We start from the raw sequence: 15,239 nt of genomic DNA, 5'->3' as shown, positions 1-15,239 counted from the left end.
CCTAGAGGGCACAGCTTTCTGCTGAGATGGGAGGAAACAAGAGGAGGACCACTGCAAATGAGCTCCCAGGAGGTGAGGCAGGAGCTCAGGGTTTCTGTCCAGGGTCCCTGTTTCCTCTGGAAAGTGCAGGTCTGATCATTTTTGGAGAATGATGAGGGAGGCATGGATAAAGTCTTGCAGGAAGCATCCACTGGCACAGAAGAAGGAACGGCTAGATGTTCTGGGCAGTGAGAGGGCCCAGCAGAAGGGGAAAGGCCAGGAATCTGACACGGTCCCCAAGCCCAAGGCAGTGTACGTGGGCAGTACATCCACGGAAGCAGAGGATGACAGCGATGGACAGACCGGGGGTGTGGTGGGGGAGGCGGGGTTCTGGAGGACAGTAAGCAGGCAAGACACCGGGATGAGGGTCAGTCGAGGGTAGTGGTGATAAGAGAATGTTTAAAGTCACAGATGCCAAGAAGCAGGCTAAACAGATTAAAACAGGAATAAATGAGTGAAAGAGCTCAAAGGAGAGAGAATTGCGGTCAGAAGGTGAAACATTAAACTTAAAATTTCAGAGGCAGAGGTAATTGCATCCTATAATTCTGCCATTAGCTTTGTGACCTGGAGCAAGTTATTTCAAGTCTCTGGGCCTCAGCTTCATTTTTTTTTTTTTTCAGTCTCCTAAAACTGCATTACTTTATGTTAAGACAGATGATACAACACCAACTTTATCAGAATTACTATGCCCCACCTAACAGGAGTAGTGAATGGAAATCATATAGTATCAGGCCAGTGTTAGAATACTTTAAAGCTAACCATTCAGTTTATGACCTGTCTGACCACCTGGTTTTTTTTTTCTCGTCCTCTCCCCACTGTCCAACCAGGGGATCTCTCCTTTGTCCAAAACTTAAACAGAGAACATATTAGGTAGACTAGGGTGAGAGATGAGATGAACTTCAAATCAGCATTGACTACGAAAGATCAAAGATAGTTTTTAAACCATTAGGACTAAGGGTGAAAATTGAACAGTATTGCTAAACATAAAATATTTGAAAATTAATAACATCTCCAAACAACATGGGTAACCAATTTAAATACATTAAAAGGTAAAAGACAATAGTAATAATAGTTACAAAAATTATGTTGTTGTTCACTAGGCCATGTCTGACTCTTTGCAACCTCATGGACTATAGCCCACTAAGCTCCTCTGTTCATGGGATTTCCCAGGCAAGAATACTAGAGTGGGCTGCCATTTCCTTCTCCAGGGGATCTTTCTACTCCAATGGGTCAAACCACCACATCTGCTGCAGGCAGATTCTTTACCAATGAGGCACCAGGGAAGCCCACAGAAATTATAGGATATATACCTTAAAAAAAATCTAATAAGGGTTTCCCTGGTGGTCCAGCGGTTAAAGAATCCACCTTGCAATGCTGCTGCTGCTAAGTCGCTTCAGTCGTGTCTGACTCTGTGTGACCCCATAGACGGCAGCCCACCAGGCTCCTCCATCCATGGGATTCTCCAGGCAAGAGTACTGGAGTGGGGTGCCATTGCCTTCTCCGTTGTAATGCAGGAGACACCAGTTAGACCCTTGATCTGGGAAAATCCCACAGGCCTCAGGACAATTAAGTCCATGGCAGGTGGCGATTAAGAGCCAGAACTACTAAGCCTGTACTCTGGAACCCTGGAGCTACAATTGCTGAGCCCACATGCAGCAACTACTGAAGCACACACACCGGAACTAGAGGGTAGCCCCCACTCTCTGAAACTAGAGAAAAGCCCTCGCAGCAACGAAGACCCAGTATAGCCAAAAATAAACAAACAAACATTTTTTTAAACAATCTAATAAAAGTTTCTTTATTGAAAATTATAAAAAAAATAAAAATAAAAAAAAAAAAAAGAAAATTATAAAACATTACTGAAGGACATAAAAGAGACCTGAATCAACAGAGAGGTATGCCATGTTGAATAGTCATTCAGTCAGTATTTATGAAGTACCTACTATGTGCTGGGCACTGTTACATGCGAAGGACTCAGAGGTGAACAAAACAGACCAGACTCCCTGCCCTCATGGAGCTTAGACAATGATATATACTATAGCTGCTGCTGCTGCTAAGTCGCTTCAGTCGTGTCCAACTCTGTGTGACCCCATAGACGGCAGCCCACCAGGCTCCCCCGTCCCTGGGATTCTCCAGGCAAGAACACTGGAGTGGGTTGCCATTTCCTTCTCCAATTCATGAAAGTGAAAAGTGAAAGTGAAGTCGCTCAGTCGTGTCCGACTCTTCTCGACCCCATGGACTGCAGCCCACCAGGCTCCTCCATCCATGGGATTTTCCAGGCAAGAGTACTGGAGTGAGTTGCCATTGCCTTCTCTGATATACTATAGATCAATCTACAAATTCAATGTGGTCGTAATCAAAATCTCAACAGTATTTTTTAACTAGGTGAACTGATTCCAAAATCCATATGGAAAAATAAATGTTCAAATCCAGGAAATTTCCAGGAAAAAAATGAACATGGAAAAAGTGCTCGTACTCCTAGATATCAAGACTTGAGGCATCAGCACAGGGACACAAATAAGAGCAATATAACAGACCTGAGGGTCTCCAAGTTGACACAAGTGTGAATAGCAAGTTTAAATATTTTTTTAAATGGCACTACAAGTCATTGAAAAAGGCTGCACTTCTCCAGTAATAGTGGGAAAATTGGTCATCAATATAAGGAAAAAAGCAGATTCCCACACTTGACACAAATATAAAAATAGATTATAGATGATTTAAAGATCTAAAATGTTAGAACATTAAAACATTCACAATCTCTGTCTCTCTGTGTGTCTTTCACCCCTCCTCTCTCTCTCATACACACACACTTCTTTTTAAAAAGTGTTAGAAGAAATATCTTTATGACCTTGAGTTTGGAAACAATTTCTTAAGCAAGATAGAAAAAGCACAACTCATAAAAGAAAAGTTTAATAAACCTAACTATATCAAAATTCAAAACCAGTTCTATAGGACTTTCCTGGCTGTCCAGTGCTTAAGACTCTGTGCTTCCAAAGCAGTGGGGCAAGGGTTTGATCTCTGGTCAGGGAACTAAGATCCCACATGCTGAGTTATGCAGCAAAACAAAAAAAAAAAAAAAAAAAAATTAATTAAAAAAATAAAACCTTCTACAAAATAATTCATAAATAAAGTAAAAGATAAGCCACAGAACATAAGAAAAGTGTGTCTATAACAAACAAAATTTTGGTATCCAGGATGTGAAAAGAACTAATCAAACTTTTAAGAAAAAGATAAACCCACAGAGAAATAGGCTGAAAATATAAATAGGCAAGTCATGGAGCAGAAAAGGAGAATGGCCAAGAAAAGGAATGAAAAGACATGTCTACTCTCACAGGAGGAAATGCTAAATATTTAAATGCCATTTTACAACTATCCCATTAGCAAACATCAAAATTCTGACCAAGCATTGGTGAGGGTGTGGGGAAACAGACACGCAGAATCAGAGCAAATTGGAATGTGCACTGGTGCAACCACTGAGGAGGGATTTAGCAATGTCCAGTAAAAATGAAGATAAGAACAAGCATGAGCCAATACTGCCACTTGTAGATCTATTTCTGAAAGAATCTTGCATGTGCTCCCCCAGGAGAAATGTGTAAAAAACGCTCATCTGTACAATGTCTATAGAAACAAAACAAAACAAATGGAAACAATCTAAATGTCTTCAAATGGGAGAATAGAGTAGTAAATGAGAAGGTACTCCTGAAATGGAACACCATGGGGAACACATGTAAATCCATGGCTGATTCATGTCAATGTATGGCAAAAACCACTACAATATTGTAAAGTAATCAGCCTCCAACTAGTAAAAATAAATGAAAAAAAAAAAAAATGGAACACCAAACAACTACTGAAATGAATGAAGTATACCTGGATGCACGAGATTTCATTGAAGGGAAAAACTCCAGGCAGAATTAGAGGTAACAGTATGATACTATTTATATACATCTTTAAAACATATAAAGTCATACTGCATATTGTTCATGAATACCCACACTTAAATAAAAATATAGTGACATTCATGGGAACGAGAAACAGCAAGTTCACAACAGTGTTTACTTCTGTGGAGGCAGGGAGCCGAAAGAGACTTGCACTTGTAGGGAAAAAAAAGCTCTTTCCCTCACTAAGAAAAAAAAACTGAAGCAAAAATATCCAAATTTCTTTTATTTCTGATTTTTGTACCCATGAGTGTTTCTGGCATTATTTTCTGTTCTTTGCTGTACTTTTTTACTTGATTTTTTTTTTCTATCGGCCAATTCATGTCTTTAACAACTCTGAACAGAACATTACAAGAAGAAAAATATAAAACTGGTTAAGCTAAGGTTTGGGACATCTGTGAATGTCTCCCAACAGTGCTACCTTTGTTTCCCATCATCCAAGAGAATCAGAAGTCATGTGGGCATAGTAAAACCTCCTTGGGATGAATCCCACTAAGACAATGTTACAGGGAAGACGTCAGTTCTCCCAAAATGCGTATCTCACCTCGCGCACATGTCTCTTCAGGTGCATGTAGACACTCTGTCCAGTTTTTCGAAAGTGTCTTTCCACGTGTTCCCTTCCAAAGGCCAAAAATGTATTCATGCATACATAGAGTCCGCCTTCAGAATTCTAGAAGAGACAGGTTACAACGTGAGTCAAGTAGTCTCGACACAGAAACAGAGACGGGGAAGGCAGGCAAACAATGACAAACGATGAAGACAAAGTCCAGCAAAAGGCCACCCAGCCATCAGAGTCACCTGCAGTGACCTCAAGGGCTCACAGCCACTTACACGGCTCCTGCCTCGACCCTGGGTCCCCAGGGCTCTCTGACAGCAGAGCAGTCTCACAGTCAGGGAGAACCTCAGGGGCTCTGGGGAATAAACATGCCTGCCTGACTCTCCAAACTGGGGTGGGGGGAGATCAGGGATAGAAGAAAGCTGGCAGCTGATCCCATGGCCATCATTCCATATAATAAAGCTTTTTTAAATTTTACTGAAGTATGTGTTTAGTCACTCAGTCATGTCCGACTCTTTGCGACCCTATGGACTATAGCCTGCCAGGCTCCTCTGTCCCTGGGATTTTCCAAACAAGTCTATTAGAGTGGGCTGCCATGTCTCCTCCTCTAGGCAATCTTCCCAACCCCAGGGATTGAACCCATGTCTGTTTTATCTCCTGCATTGGCAGTCGGCTTCTTTACCACTAGCACCACCTGGGAAGCCCCTTTTTGTTGAAGTATAATTGATTTACAATGTTGTGTTAATTTCTGCTGTACGGCAAAGTGATTCAGTTATACATATTTTTTCTTATTCTTTTCCATTACAATTTATCACAAGATATTGATTATAGCTCCTTGTGCCATACAGTAGGACCTTTTGTCTATTCATCCTATATACAATAGTTTGCATCTGCTAATCCCAAACTCCCAATCCTTCCCTCCCCTAGCCCCCACACTTAGCAATCACAAGCCTGCTGTCTTTACAAAGACCATCAATTCAATAGTTCATCATCGTTCTCCCTCACTGGTCAGTGCAAGTCTCCAGGGACATAAAGTTTTATATCCTTTTAGCAGGATGGGATACTTCAAAGATATTGTCCCCTTCCTTCAGTGATGCATATTTGATGGTGCCCATTAATAAATTATAACAATAAATAAATAATAACATAGTAAGTAAATAATAAAGAATGGAGTCCTCACATTTTTATTGAATACCTGATACGTATCAAGTGCTTTGCACATATTATTTATAATCCCAACAACACTGCAAACTGCTTAGTATTATTTCTATTTATAGTTTAAGAAAAACTAAACATAAGTGACTTGCCTAAGTTCATACAACTTGGAAGTGTCAGAGTTAAATTTGAATCTATTTCTCTTTCATCCCTCTCTGCCATACTTCAAATATTAATTATGGAGATATAGCTATAATGAACAGGCAAGGATATTGTTCACATTTGAGATACTTTTTTTATCCCAACTTTTCTCTCCCTTTGCTTAATGCACTTCTTTGTAAACTTCTATAAAGTTAGTCATCCTTTCCTCAATGAAAATGGATTTTTATTACTATCCTATGAGTTCCACCATCCAAATAATTCTTTAAAAAACAAAAATTTGGGAGGGGGGATTGGGATGGGGAATACGTGTAAATCTATGGCTGATTCATATCAATGTATGACAAAACCCACTGAAATGTTGTGTAGTAATTAGCCTCCAACTAATAAAAAAAAAAAAAAATTAATAGAAAAAAAAAGAAAAAAAAAGAAAAAACAAAAATTTTAAACACCTGTTAGAATTGCCAACAAACATCAACATTCCTTACAATGAATTTTAGAACACAAATTATGATATCAAAACAGACATTGATACCCTTACAAATATATGAAAAATAATTTTTAAAGTTCCAATAACCCGATTATTTTTTTTAATATCAAATAAAATTTTCCAACATTGTATCTATGGTTTATAAGCCAGACGTAAAGAAGCCTTGTCACAAAAAGAACATTTTAATAACATTAATTCAAACATGTGCCTGCTATTGTAGCATTTATAATGTGTAAGCAAGAAAAAGAAAGTCACAAAGAAAGAAGTAAAATGGCCTAAATTTGTTGATAACATTATTGTCTGCATGGAAAATCCTAAGGAATCTACAATCTACTAAATAACTAATAAAGCTAGTAAGTGAATTTAATTTTGCAAGGTCATGGGATACAGATCAATAGACAAAAATCAATTTCAATTTTATAGCCTGGCAACGAATACTTACAAGTGAAATTTTTAAACTTGACTGTAAAATACCATCCAAAAAACTCAGAATTATATAGCTTGTGCTTCTGGTTAACTTTTTCCCTTTAAATGACATCAGTGAAAAGTTCAACTAGAGGCAACACATTGCATTCACCTGATCAATAGATTAGGTAAATATTTTCAAAAGATTTTTTCAAATAACTGTTTACTTATTTAAACAGATTCTTTCGCATTGTCATAATCCTTAAGAAAACATATTGCATCATTATAATGGCAAGTTATTCATTAAGCCGATTAAATTGAGCATTCCATAGTGTGATTTTAAAAAAAAAGAACAACACTTCCATTCTCTTCCAATAAAATGTAGTTCAATCAGAAAGTTTTCAAACCAGAAGACATAATCGGGGAAATACTAGATTTGAAACCAGAGGTCCTGAACTGCCACTAAGTAGCTCTATGACCTCAATAGAGTTTGTCAGATGGTCTCTGAGAGTCAGTATTTTCTTCATTAAGCAAACCTCTAGCAATAATTCCCACCTCACAGGGCTTCGTGAAGTTCAAAGGGGAAGAAACACCCACTGTGCTATAAGTCATTATGTAAAGATTGATAATTATTTATTATGAGTTAAATGTTCTATATGCTACACGTATCTCCTATCATCACAATTATTTTCTACTTGGGGGAAAAGCAGAAGGAAGAAAAAGGTCAGTCTAACAGCCACACAGGCTGGGGATAACAAATATTAATTTGTCATAAAATGTATTAGGCAGCTAGTGGGAGAACCAAGAAATTAGCAAGCAGGAAAAGAAAAACGTTCAAGTACAGCATTTTTCTTAAGAAAAAATATAGACTAGCTATACAATGCAAGATTATGTAATCTCTAATACAATCATAAAGTCTTTACTAACTTCATTGCCAAGAATTTTTTACTTATCAAGGAATTTGACAAAAATTTAATATACCAAACACCCAATATTAAATCTCTGGAGTCACTTGATACTGTCACAAAGTCCATAATTAAAGAGAAAAATGCTTTGGCACTCATAGACAATCCCACATAGGGAAGGATTCTATTCTAAATACCCAAGGACATCTTCCATCCCACATATATGCTGGCCTCTGAAACAGCCTATGGCCCTCACTAGAGGCTCTGAGCTGGAAGCACTGCCCCGGGAATCTGCCAGTAATTCTAAAAGTTAAGACACACTAACATAGAAAACCCTTTAAACGCTATCCATATAGAACAAACACCTTAGTTTAACCCATCTAATGATCTATACCTTCTTCTCTCTTATCTCATTAATGTCTGTTTATATAAGAAGGTCCTGCATGATTTCTTGGCTGCACTACTGGCCACATGAAGACAAGTGCTATATAGTCCTTTTTGGGGCAGTTATCTTAGTGATGGGGAGGATGGTCAATGAGAGGAAGGTGAGGGTTTGAACACTCTTAAGAGTCAATTAGCTTAGATCCACATCTTACACCAAATACTATAATGAGGTCCAGATAGATCCAAGACATAAGCATCTAAAAAACTAGAAGAGAGCAGACTAGTATATTTATCCTACTTATGAAGAAAAAATAATTTCTGGCCAAGAAAATACACAGTATAAAAAGAGAAGAAACAGTTGAGTATAACAATGTAAACACTAATGAACAAGTTTTGCGATATAATGAAATAGAAACCAACAATAACAGAATGGGGAAAGATGTAAAGTATAATGAAGAAAAGCTTATAGCCAAACTATGTAAAAAGTGACAAAATTATAAGATGTTAACATTCAGGTTTAGCTTGGTAAGAACTTGCTGTCATTTGTTTAGGGTCATTTAGTTTTAACTGTAAGAAAATATTAAATTCAAATCATATCTCCACTACCTCCTGAAGGAATTATGTTAAAACAATCCCAAGGCAATTATATGCCTACTAAACTGACAAATAGTATTAAAATTACACAGCCTGAACCCACAAAGAAAACTTGTATATCTCCTCCCACAATATAAATAGGTTCCACCCTTCTAGGGAGCAATAAACTTTGACACAGTATTTCTCCTTTGCTGTGACTTCAGGAACCCGAGAGGAAAAATAACTAATTTGTACAAAAATATTCACAGATGAACTATTTATGATAGGAAAACGGCCCCCAAATAGAGGAACTAAGAACCTGAGACATATAAACACAACAGACATTTAAAATGACAAATATATGAATTGTGTGTAATGTGTACAGAAAACATGTATAGAATTGCATGTAATGTACATAGGAAAATAATGTTCATGGAACACATACTGATGACAAGGAAGAAAAGGAAGAGGGGAAGGGAGGTTGCAGGCTGACAAAAACCTAAAATGAAACCAGAACAGGTCAAAGGTTTTATATTTAAGTTCTTGACTTGGAGGTCCTCAGCCTTACATCCCATTACTTTTGTGCTTGGTGTAGAGAGGCGATTCTCACACTACTGTCATGAAGGGCCAGGCTATTTTGTTTTGTTCTGTTTTGTGTTTTGTTGCGCTTCTATTCATTAAGGAAAGGTAAGAGGTTCCAGAGGTCCCACTGAGCGTGGCTAGTTCTCACTTTCAGCCAGGTGTGAACCGAAACATTTAAGCACCACGAAACTCAAATGGGTCCATATCCTGTTCAAACAAACTAACCCACCGCTGGTGCACTTGGAAGTGGCCACGATGGCAAGCTGCTAGAGAAATCTCCAAATGCTTACTCTCAGTGTTCACGCTTCTCTCATGGCACCAGCCAGCTGACCACACTCAAGTAGCACTGGCCTAGAGTGAGGTGAACTGCCCAGCGCCGAGTGTCTCACTGTCAGGAAAGCATCTCTTCAAGGACCTCCAGGGACACCAGGCAAGGCCTCAAGCCTGCAGAGCCCCCCACGTCAAAACCAGGGAATTCCCTGGCAGTCCAGTGGTTAGGACTCCGCACTTTCACTGCTGAGGGCCCAGGTTCAATCCCTGGTCGGGACACTAAGATCCCACAAGTCACAGTCCCACACCCATCCAGCAGTCCACCCTGCCAGCCGCTGCCCATGACCGATTCTCACACTCCTCTGCTCGACCCCATGCCAACGGTCCTTAACTCAAAATCCACTTTCTTTTCACAATTGTTAGCATCTTGTTCACTGAAATCTGTAGCAGGGAGAACCCTCACTTCCTTCACTTGGGGCCACCACATTCAGAAGCTCAATCACTCATGCATTTGCTCCTTGAGGGAAGGAAAATTGTATGACACTCATTACTGAATTGCAAAGACAGTGCCTGAGCAGCACAGAGCAGGGCTGAACAAACATTTCCTGAGGGAATGGGAAGTTCTGTGTGGTTACTTGTCATTCAGTTACATAGCTTAGTCTCTCTCTCTCTCAAACCAGCCTCAGTGCCCTTCTGACCTGGATTTGAAATACATCGCAGCTCAGGCTCCACTTCAAGCCTTTCAGCATAACTAAACAAGTGAGGGCGTGCTCAGCGGCTCAGAAGGGTCTAACTCTTTCCACTCTATGGACTGTAGCCCTCAAGGCTCCTTTGTCCATAAAGAAGGAGAATCACCACAAAAGAAAACCGATGACTGAGCACAGAAAAACAGTGTGAGGCGCCAGCAGGAATACTCACTTTTCAGGTTTGTTTGGCAAAGTCACCCTCTTTGCAGCATGGACACCAGATCTGCTGAGTCCCAGCTCTCCTGCCTTCCATAAGCAAGCTGGCCTCACAGGGTTCTTCAAGGCAGCAGTGCCGGCTCCACACCCCATCCCTTCCAGAGGCCAGCCAGCCCAAAATGGCCAGTGTGTGCTGGTCTGCATTTTCTTAGCTAAAGCAGATTCTAATTATCATTTACATGATGCACTGAACAGAAACTTGGCCAAGAGGCTAGACTTGATTTAGAAACCTGAAATTGCAGGGAAGTCAAGAAATATCACTCAGGGCTTCTCCAAGGCTCCCTAAGAATTCCCTCTGACAACTTTTCCCACCCCACGATCAAACCCTAAGAGAGAGAAGCCACATTAGAAGCCCAGGCGATGTCTGTGCCCCACCTTCAACACATTTCCATACAGATACAAGAGAGACAGAGCCATTCGCTTATGACTTTACATTAGATGACCCAGCGTACTATTCAGAAGTAACATCAAAGTCACCTTGTTTTACACCGCCTACCATTTAAAAGAATATTAAGACGCTGAGGGAATATAAAGGTCAAGGTTACAAGATGTTTCAGAGGAGCAAGTGAACAATCCATTTAAATAAAAATACGCCACATTGTCAATCACTAGGTGTTCGGAGAACTTTGTTTACAACGGTGTGTACTTGGAGACCAGCCTCCGCTGGAAGTCAGGAGGGGAGAGGGAGCCTGTGTGGGCCACATACTCTGGAAACAGAGTCCCATGGATCCCTTGTTTGTATAACATCAGAACAGTGTGGAAAACAAGCGGTCATTGCCCCAAAGAGAAACATGATGTAGGTAGACAGAGTCACAACAAATCCAGGTCCAGGACAAATTACAGACCAGCACCGGGGAGGGCTGTGACTCACACTCGTGCGCAAGGGAGACAAAAAGAACAAAAACACAGTACTTTCTAGAATGTTATTAAAAAAAAAAAAAAGAGGGAGAAAAAAAGAGATGAACTAAATTAACTATTAATAGAGAAAAGAAATAACCCACATGCTCAAGAAAAGATTTGCTTAGTGATTCATGGTGCATCCATGAAGTGTAACAAACACTCTTCAGCCATTTAAAATTGACCTGGGGGGACTTCCCTGGTGGTCCAGTGGTTGAGAATACGCCTTCCAATGCAGGGAACGTGGGTTCAAGCCCACATGCTGCAGGGGAACTAAACCCATGTGCCACAACTAGAGGGCCTGAGCGCTGAAACAAGACCCTGACATGGCCGAAAATAAAATAAATGTGTTTTAAAAATTAAATAAAAATAAAACTGACTTGAGCATTTACTAATAGGAAAAGCTGTACATGGTATTTTTGAGTGAAGAAAGCAAATAACAAAAGAGTGTGTATGATGTGCTATGTAATATACACAACACATACACACTCCGTGACACAGGATATCACATCAATTGGGAGATGAGATGGGATTTTTTTTTTCTTCACAGTCTTTTGGCATTTTCTAATTTTTCTTCAGGAACATGGATTCACTTTTTAATAATAAAAACAGGAATGTTTTTCTTAACTGAATGTATTTAGAATCAAACAATAGAATAGGCAGTCATTCCAATGTTTCCTTTTCTTAAACCAAGTTTTCCTTAGGCTTTCACAACTTCGCCTTTAAGGGGCTGGCTATTCTCGCTTCTCCAAGCAAAAGCGTGGTTCGAAATAACTAGGAGATTATCTCAGAACAAGTAGCTAAGGAAATGTGGGAACACGCCACAAGGGAGAGGGGTGATTAGGGAGGCAGACAAGAAAGCGATTACAACTGAGAAAAAATGAAACTAGTCAAGGACACTGTACCCCAGTTGGATACCATCCAAGTTTACAGATGGGGATGGTCTGTGCAGAGTCTGGAAAAGAAGCTGTGAGAGAGCGTGTGGTTGTGATGTCTTCTCCGGGGGTGCAAGAGAAGGGGGGTGGGAGGATGTGGGACAGGAAGAGTTTATTCAGCAGAGAGACAAGCAAGCTTGGTGTCCTGATAACACTTGCATCCTAGCAAGGAGAGAGAAAATAACAAAGAGGCGTAAAAGATAATTTCTGACAGAGGAGCCTGAGATTGGAAACAACAGAGTTTGGGTCTTTTTTTCTTTAGAGATAGTTGTTATTTATTTATTTATTTATTTATTTATTTATTTATTTATTTTTGCAATTTGTTCATTTTTTTTTCATTTATTTTTATTAGTTGGAGGCTAATTACAATATTGTAGTGGTTTTTGCCATACATTGACATGAATTAGCCATGGATTTACATGTTGGGTCTTGATACAGCGTGGTGGGGGTGGGAGAAACATGCTGTGGGTCGGGGGGAGGGAGGGCTTCCCAGAAGGGCAAGATCTCAGAATGAGGGATCAGACAAGCAAAATGAAAAAAAGAGCACACACTCTAGATGAGAAAGCATGTGCAAAGGCCACAACTCCAGGAAAAGCTTGGCTGTGTCATCAAAGGGACAGAAAGAAACTCAGGGTGCCGGAGTGGGAGGAGAGAGAAGACAGGCCTGTAGAGGCGCTGGGGGGTTCCCAGATGAGAAGCACCATAATCTCATCTACTTTTTTAAAGATCATTCCGGGTACCGCAGAGAAAATTATGGAGAGAAGACCCAGAGAATACGTGGTTCCGAGGCTACTGTAAAGCCTAGACTCCCACTTTCCAAATCAGTGGCCACTAGCCATGTACGACTATGTCAATCTAAATTAAAGTAGGTGACAAAAAAAAATCAGTTTCTTGGTCACACTGGCCCCATTTCAAGTGCTCAGTAGTCACATGGGGCTAGGGGTTACCACACTGGGCAGTGCAGACATGGAACAATCCCATCATCCTAGAAAGTTCTTTTAGACAGCCCTGTCTAAACAGGGTAAGATGATGGCTGAGCCTGGGGGAGGCAGAGGAGGAAGACGGGAAAGGAGCTGAGGGCAGAGATGGGGAAACTGGGGCAGATTCAGGATATAACTTTAGGATACAGCTCAGAAGCGCAGAAGACAGAAGAGTTGTAGAAGTGTGTGTGAAAGGGCAGTTAGAGGTCAACCCCTAAATATGTTGACTCATTACTTCATAAGACTTCCCATCTCTCTCTGCTCAACTCTTTCATCAAGCAACCATCTGCCTATTAATTTAGCCTCTCGGGTCCTTCCATACCTGAATGGTATATATGAATATTCCAATGCCCAGTACAATCTGGCTCCTAGAGCAAAACAGACAGACAACAGTTTTAAAATACAAACACTAAGTGCATGCAGATGGGAAGCAAGTGTCCAATAAGAAAATAAAACAAAGTTCCAGACCTAGTGCAGCAGGCATGCAATCCACAGAAAGGGGAAATAGAAAAAAAGTACCATCAAAAAAATATATAGGCTGAATAGCAAGGAAACTCAAACCGTTCACCGGTAGAACAGAACTCCCAAAATACAACAGTCGCAAAATCCAAAACCCTGGTTTCCACAGCAAATCCACAGAAATAAATCTGTCCATATCAGCTATCTGTCAGACATCAGGCATGCTGTATTTCATGAGGTTGCAAAGAGTCAGACGCGACTGAGTGACTGAACAACAATATCAGCTAAAAAAAAAAAAAAAAAAAAAAGCATAATCCCAAGAGACTGTTGGCCTCTGCTAAACACTGATAAAGCCTGCTTGTGGCCATGAAGTGTTAAGAAAAAATAGAAATGTTATGCAGTCATGATTCTTCTAGTTTGCTCCAACTCTGACGTTCTCTCTGCACGGAACTCCTACGCCTTAGAGATGCACAGCCTGGTCCCAGACACTAGAGGCACAGTCCGAGCAGCCAGGTTTTGACACGCTGTAAATTTACTGTTCCACAGAGGCATCATTTATTAACTTTCCCCTAAGCATAAAACGAAATCCTTGCTCTGGGTATTTGGAGCAGTGAGGATGCTGTCACCTGAACAGCTAGAAAGGGTTTGGGCAGAACAAGAGGAGCAGTAGTTACTACGATGCTCACAGGACAGATGGGCAAAATAAAAACTGTGAGAGGATGAAGATGAGGTGAACATCTTCAGCAGCACTGAACTGAAGCTATAATCCATCTAATTCCCAGCGTACACCTTTTTTAAAAAACATGAAACTGCTTTGTCAAAGGTAAAACACCTCTTAAAGTCAGAGGTATTATTATTTTTAAGGATAGATGGCTTTCTTCAGGATGTGTTTCCCCTGATAAACTACATTACACACAGAGATTAGGCTTCCAGGCTAACTCATAAAAGCCCACCAATAAGAGCTAAATTTGAGTATGAATAACAGCCCTGATGGCACAGACAGTAAAGAATCCGCCCGCAGTACGGGAGACCAGGGTTCAATCCCCGGGTCGGGAAGGTCCCCTGGAGAAGAAAATGGCAACCCACTCCAGTATTCTTACCCGCAGAACCCCATGGACAGCCAGGCTACATCCGTGGGGTCACAAAGAGTCGGACACGGCTAAGAGACTAACACACACAGCCCTGAACAGAGCTCTCCTCAAGGAGGCCAGCAAACACTCATGCCCAAGGCTTTCGCTATAGAACAGAGCCTCACAAAGAATTACTAAGTACAGGATGTCCCTCTGGGGTAACCTCAAGACCCTCTAGATCCTTTTTCACTTTCTTCTCGGGGGTATCGCTCCACCACATCGCTCACTAAAGAGAGGGATAGCAATAAAGAACACTCCACGGGCGGCCGTGAGTACAACCTTGTAAGGTAGGTAATACAGAAGGGAAAATCAAGGCTCAGAGAAAGGCAGCCAAATCAAAGCACTCGATGAAGCCCTGTTTCTATTAAGTAGTAAGAAGTATGGGAGGGGGGAGCAGGATGGGATTGGGACCCAGGCCAGTCT

General features: G+C 40.7%; 1 protein-coding gene across 2 annotated transcripts in view; it reads right to left on the bottom strand.

Moving 5' to 3' along the window:
- The window catches only part of USP13 (ubiquitin specific peptidase 13), a 130,571-nt gene that overhangs the window by 100,370 nt on the left and 14,962 nt on the right, over positions 1-15,239 (bottom strand). For both annotated transcript variants that reach the window (XM_043873797.1, XM_043873798.1), the window contains exon 2: positions 4,519-4,644. In XM_043873797.1, the coding sequence (XP_043729732.1) occupies positions 4,519-4,644 (126 nt within the window). The remainder of the gene's footprint in view (positions 1-4,518; positions 4,645-15,239) is intronic.

This window comes from Cervus elaphus, chromosome 19 (assembly GCF_910594005.1).
Source record: "Cervus elaphus chromosome 19, mCerEla1.1, whole genome shotgun sequence".
Taxonomy (NCBI): domain Eukaryota; kingdom Metazoa; phylum Chordata; class Mammalia; order Artiodactyla; family Cervidae; genus Cervus; species Cervus elaphus.
The sequence above is the reverse complement of the archived record's forward strand: the minus strand, read 5'-3'. Positions and strand labels throughout refer to the sequence as shown.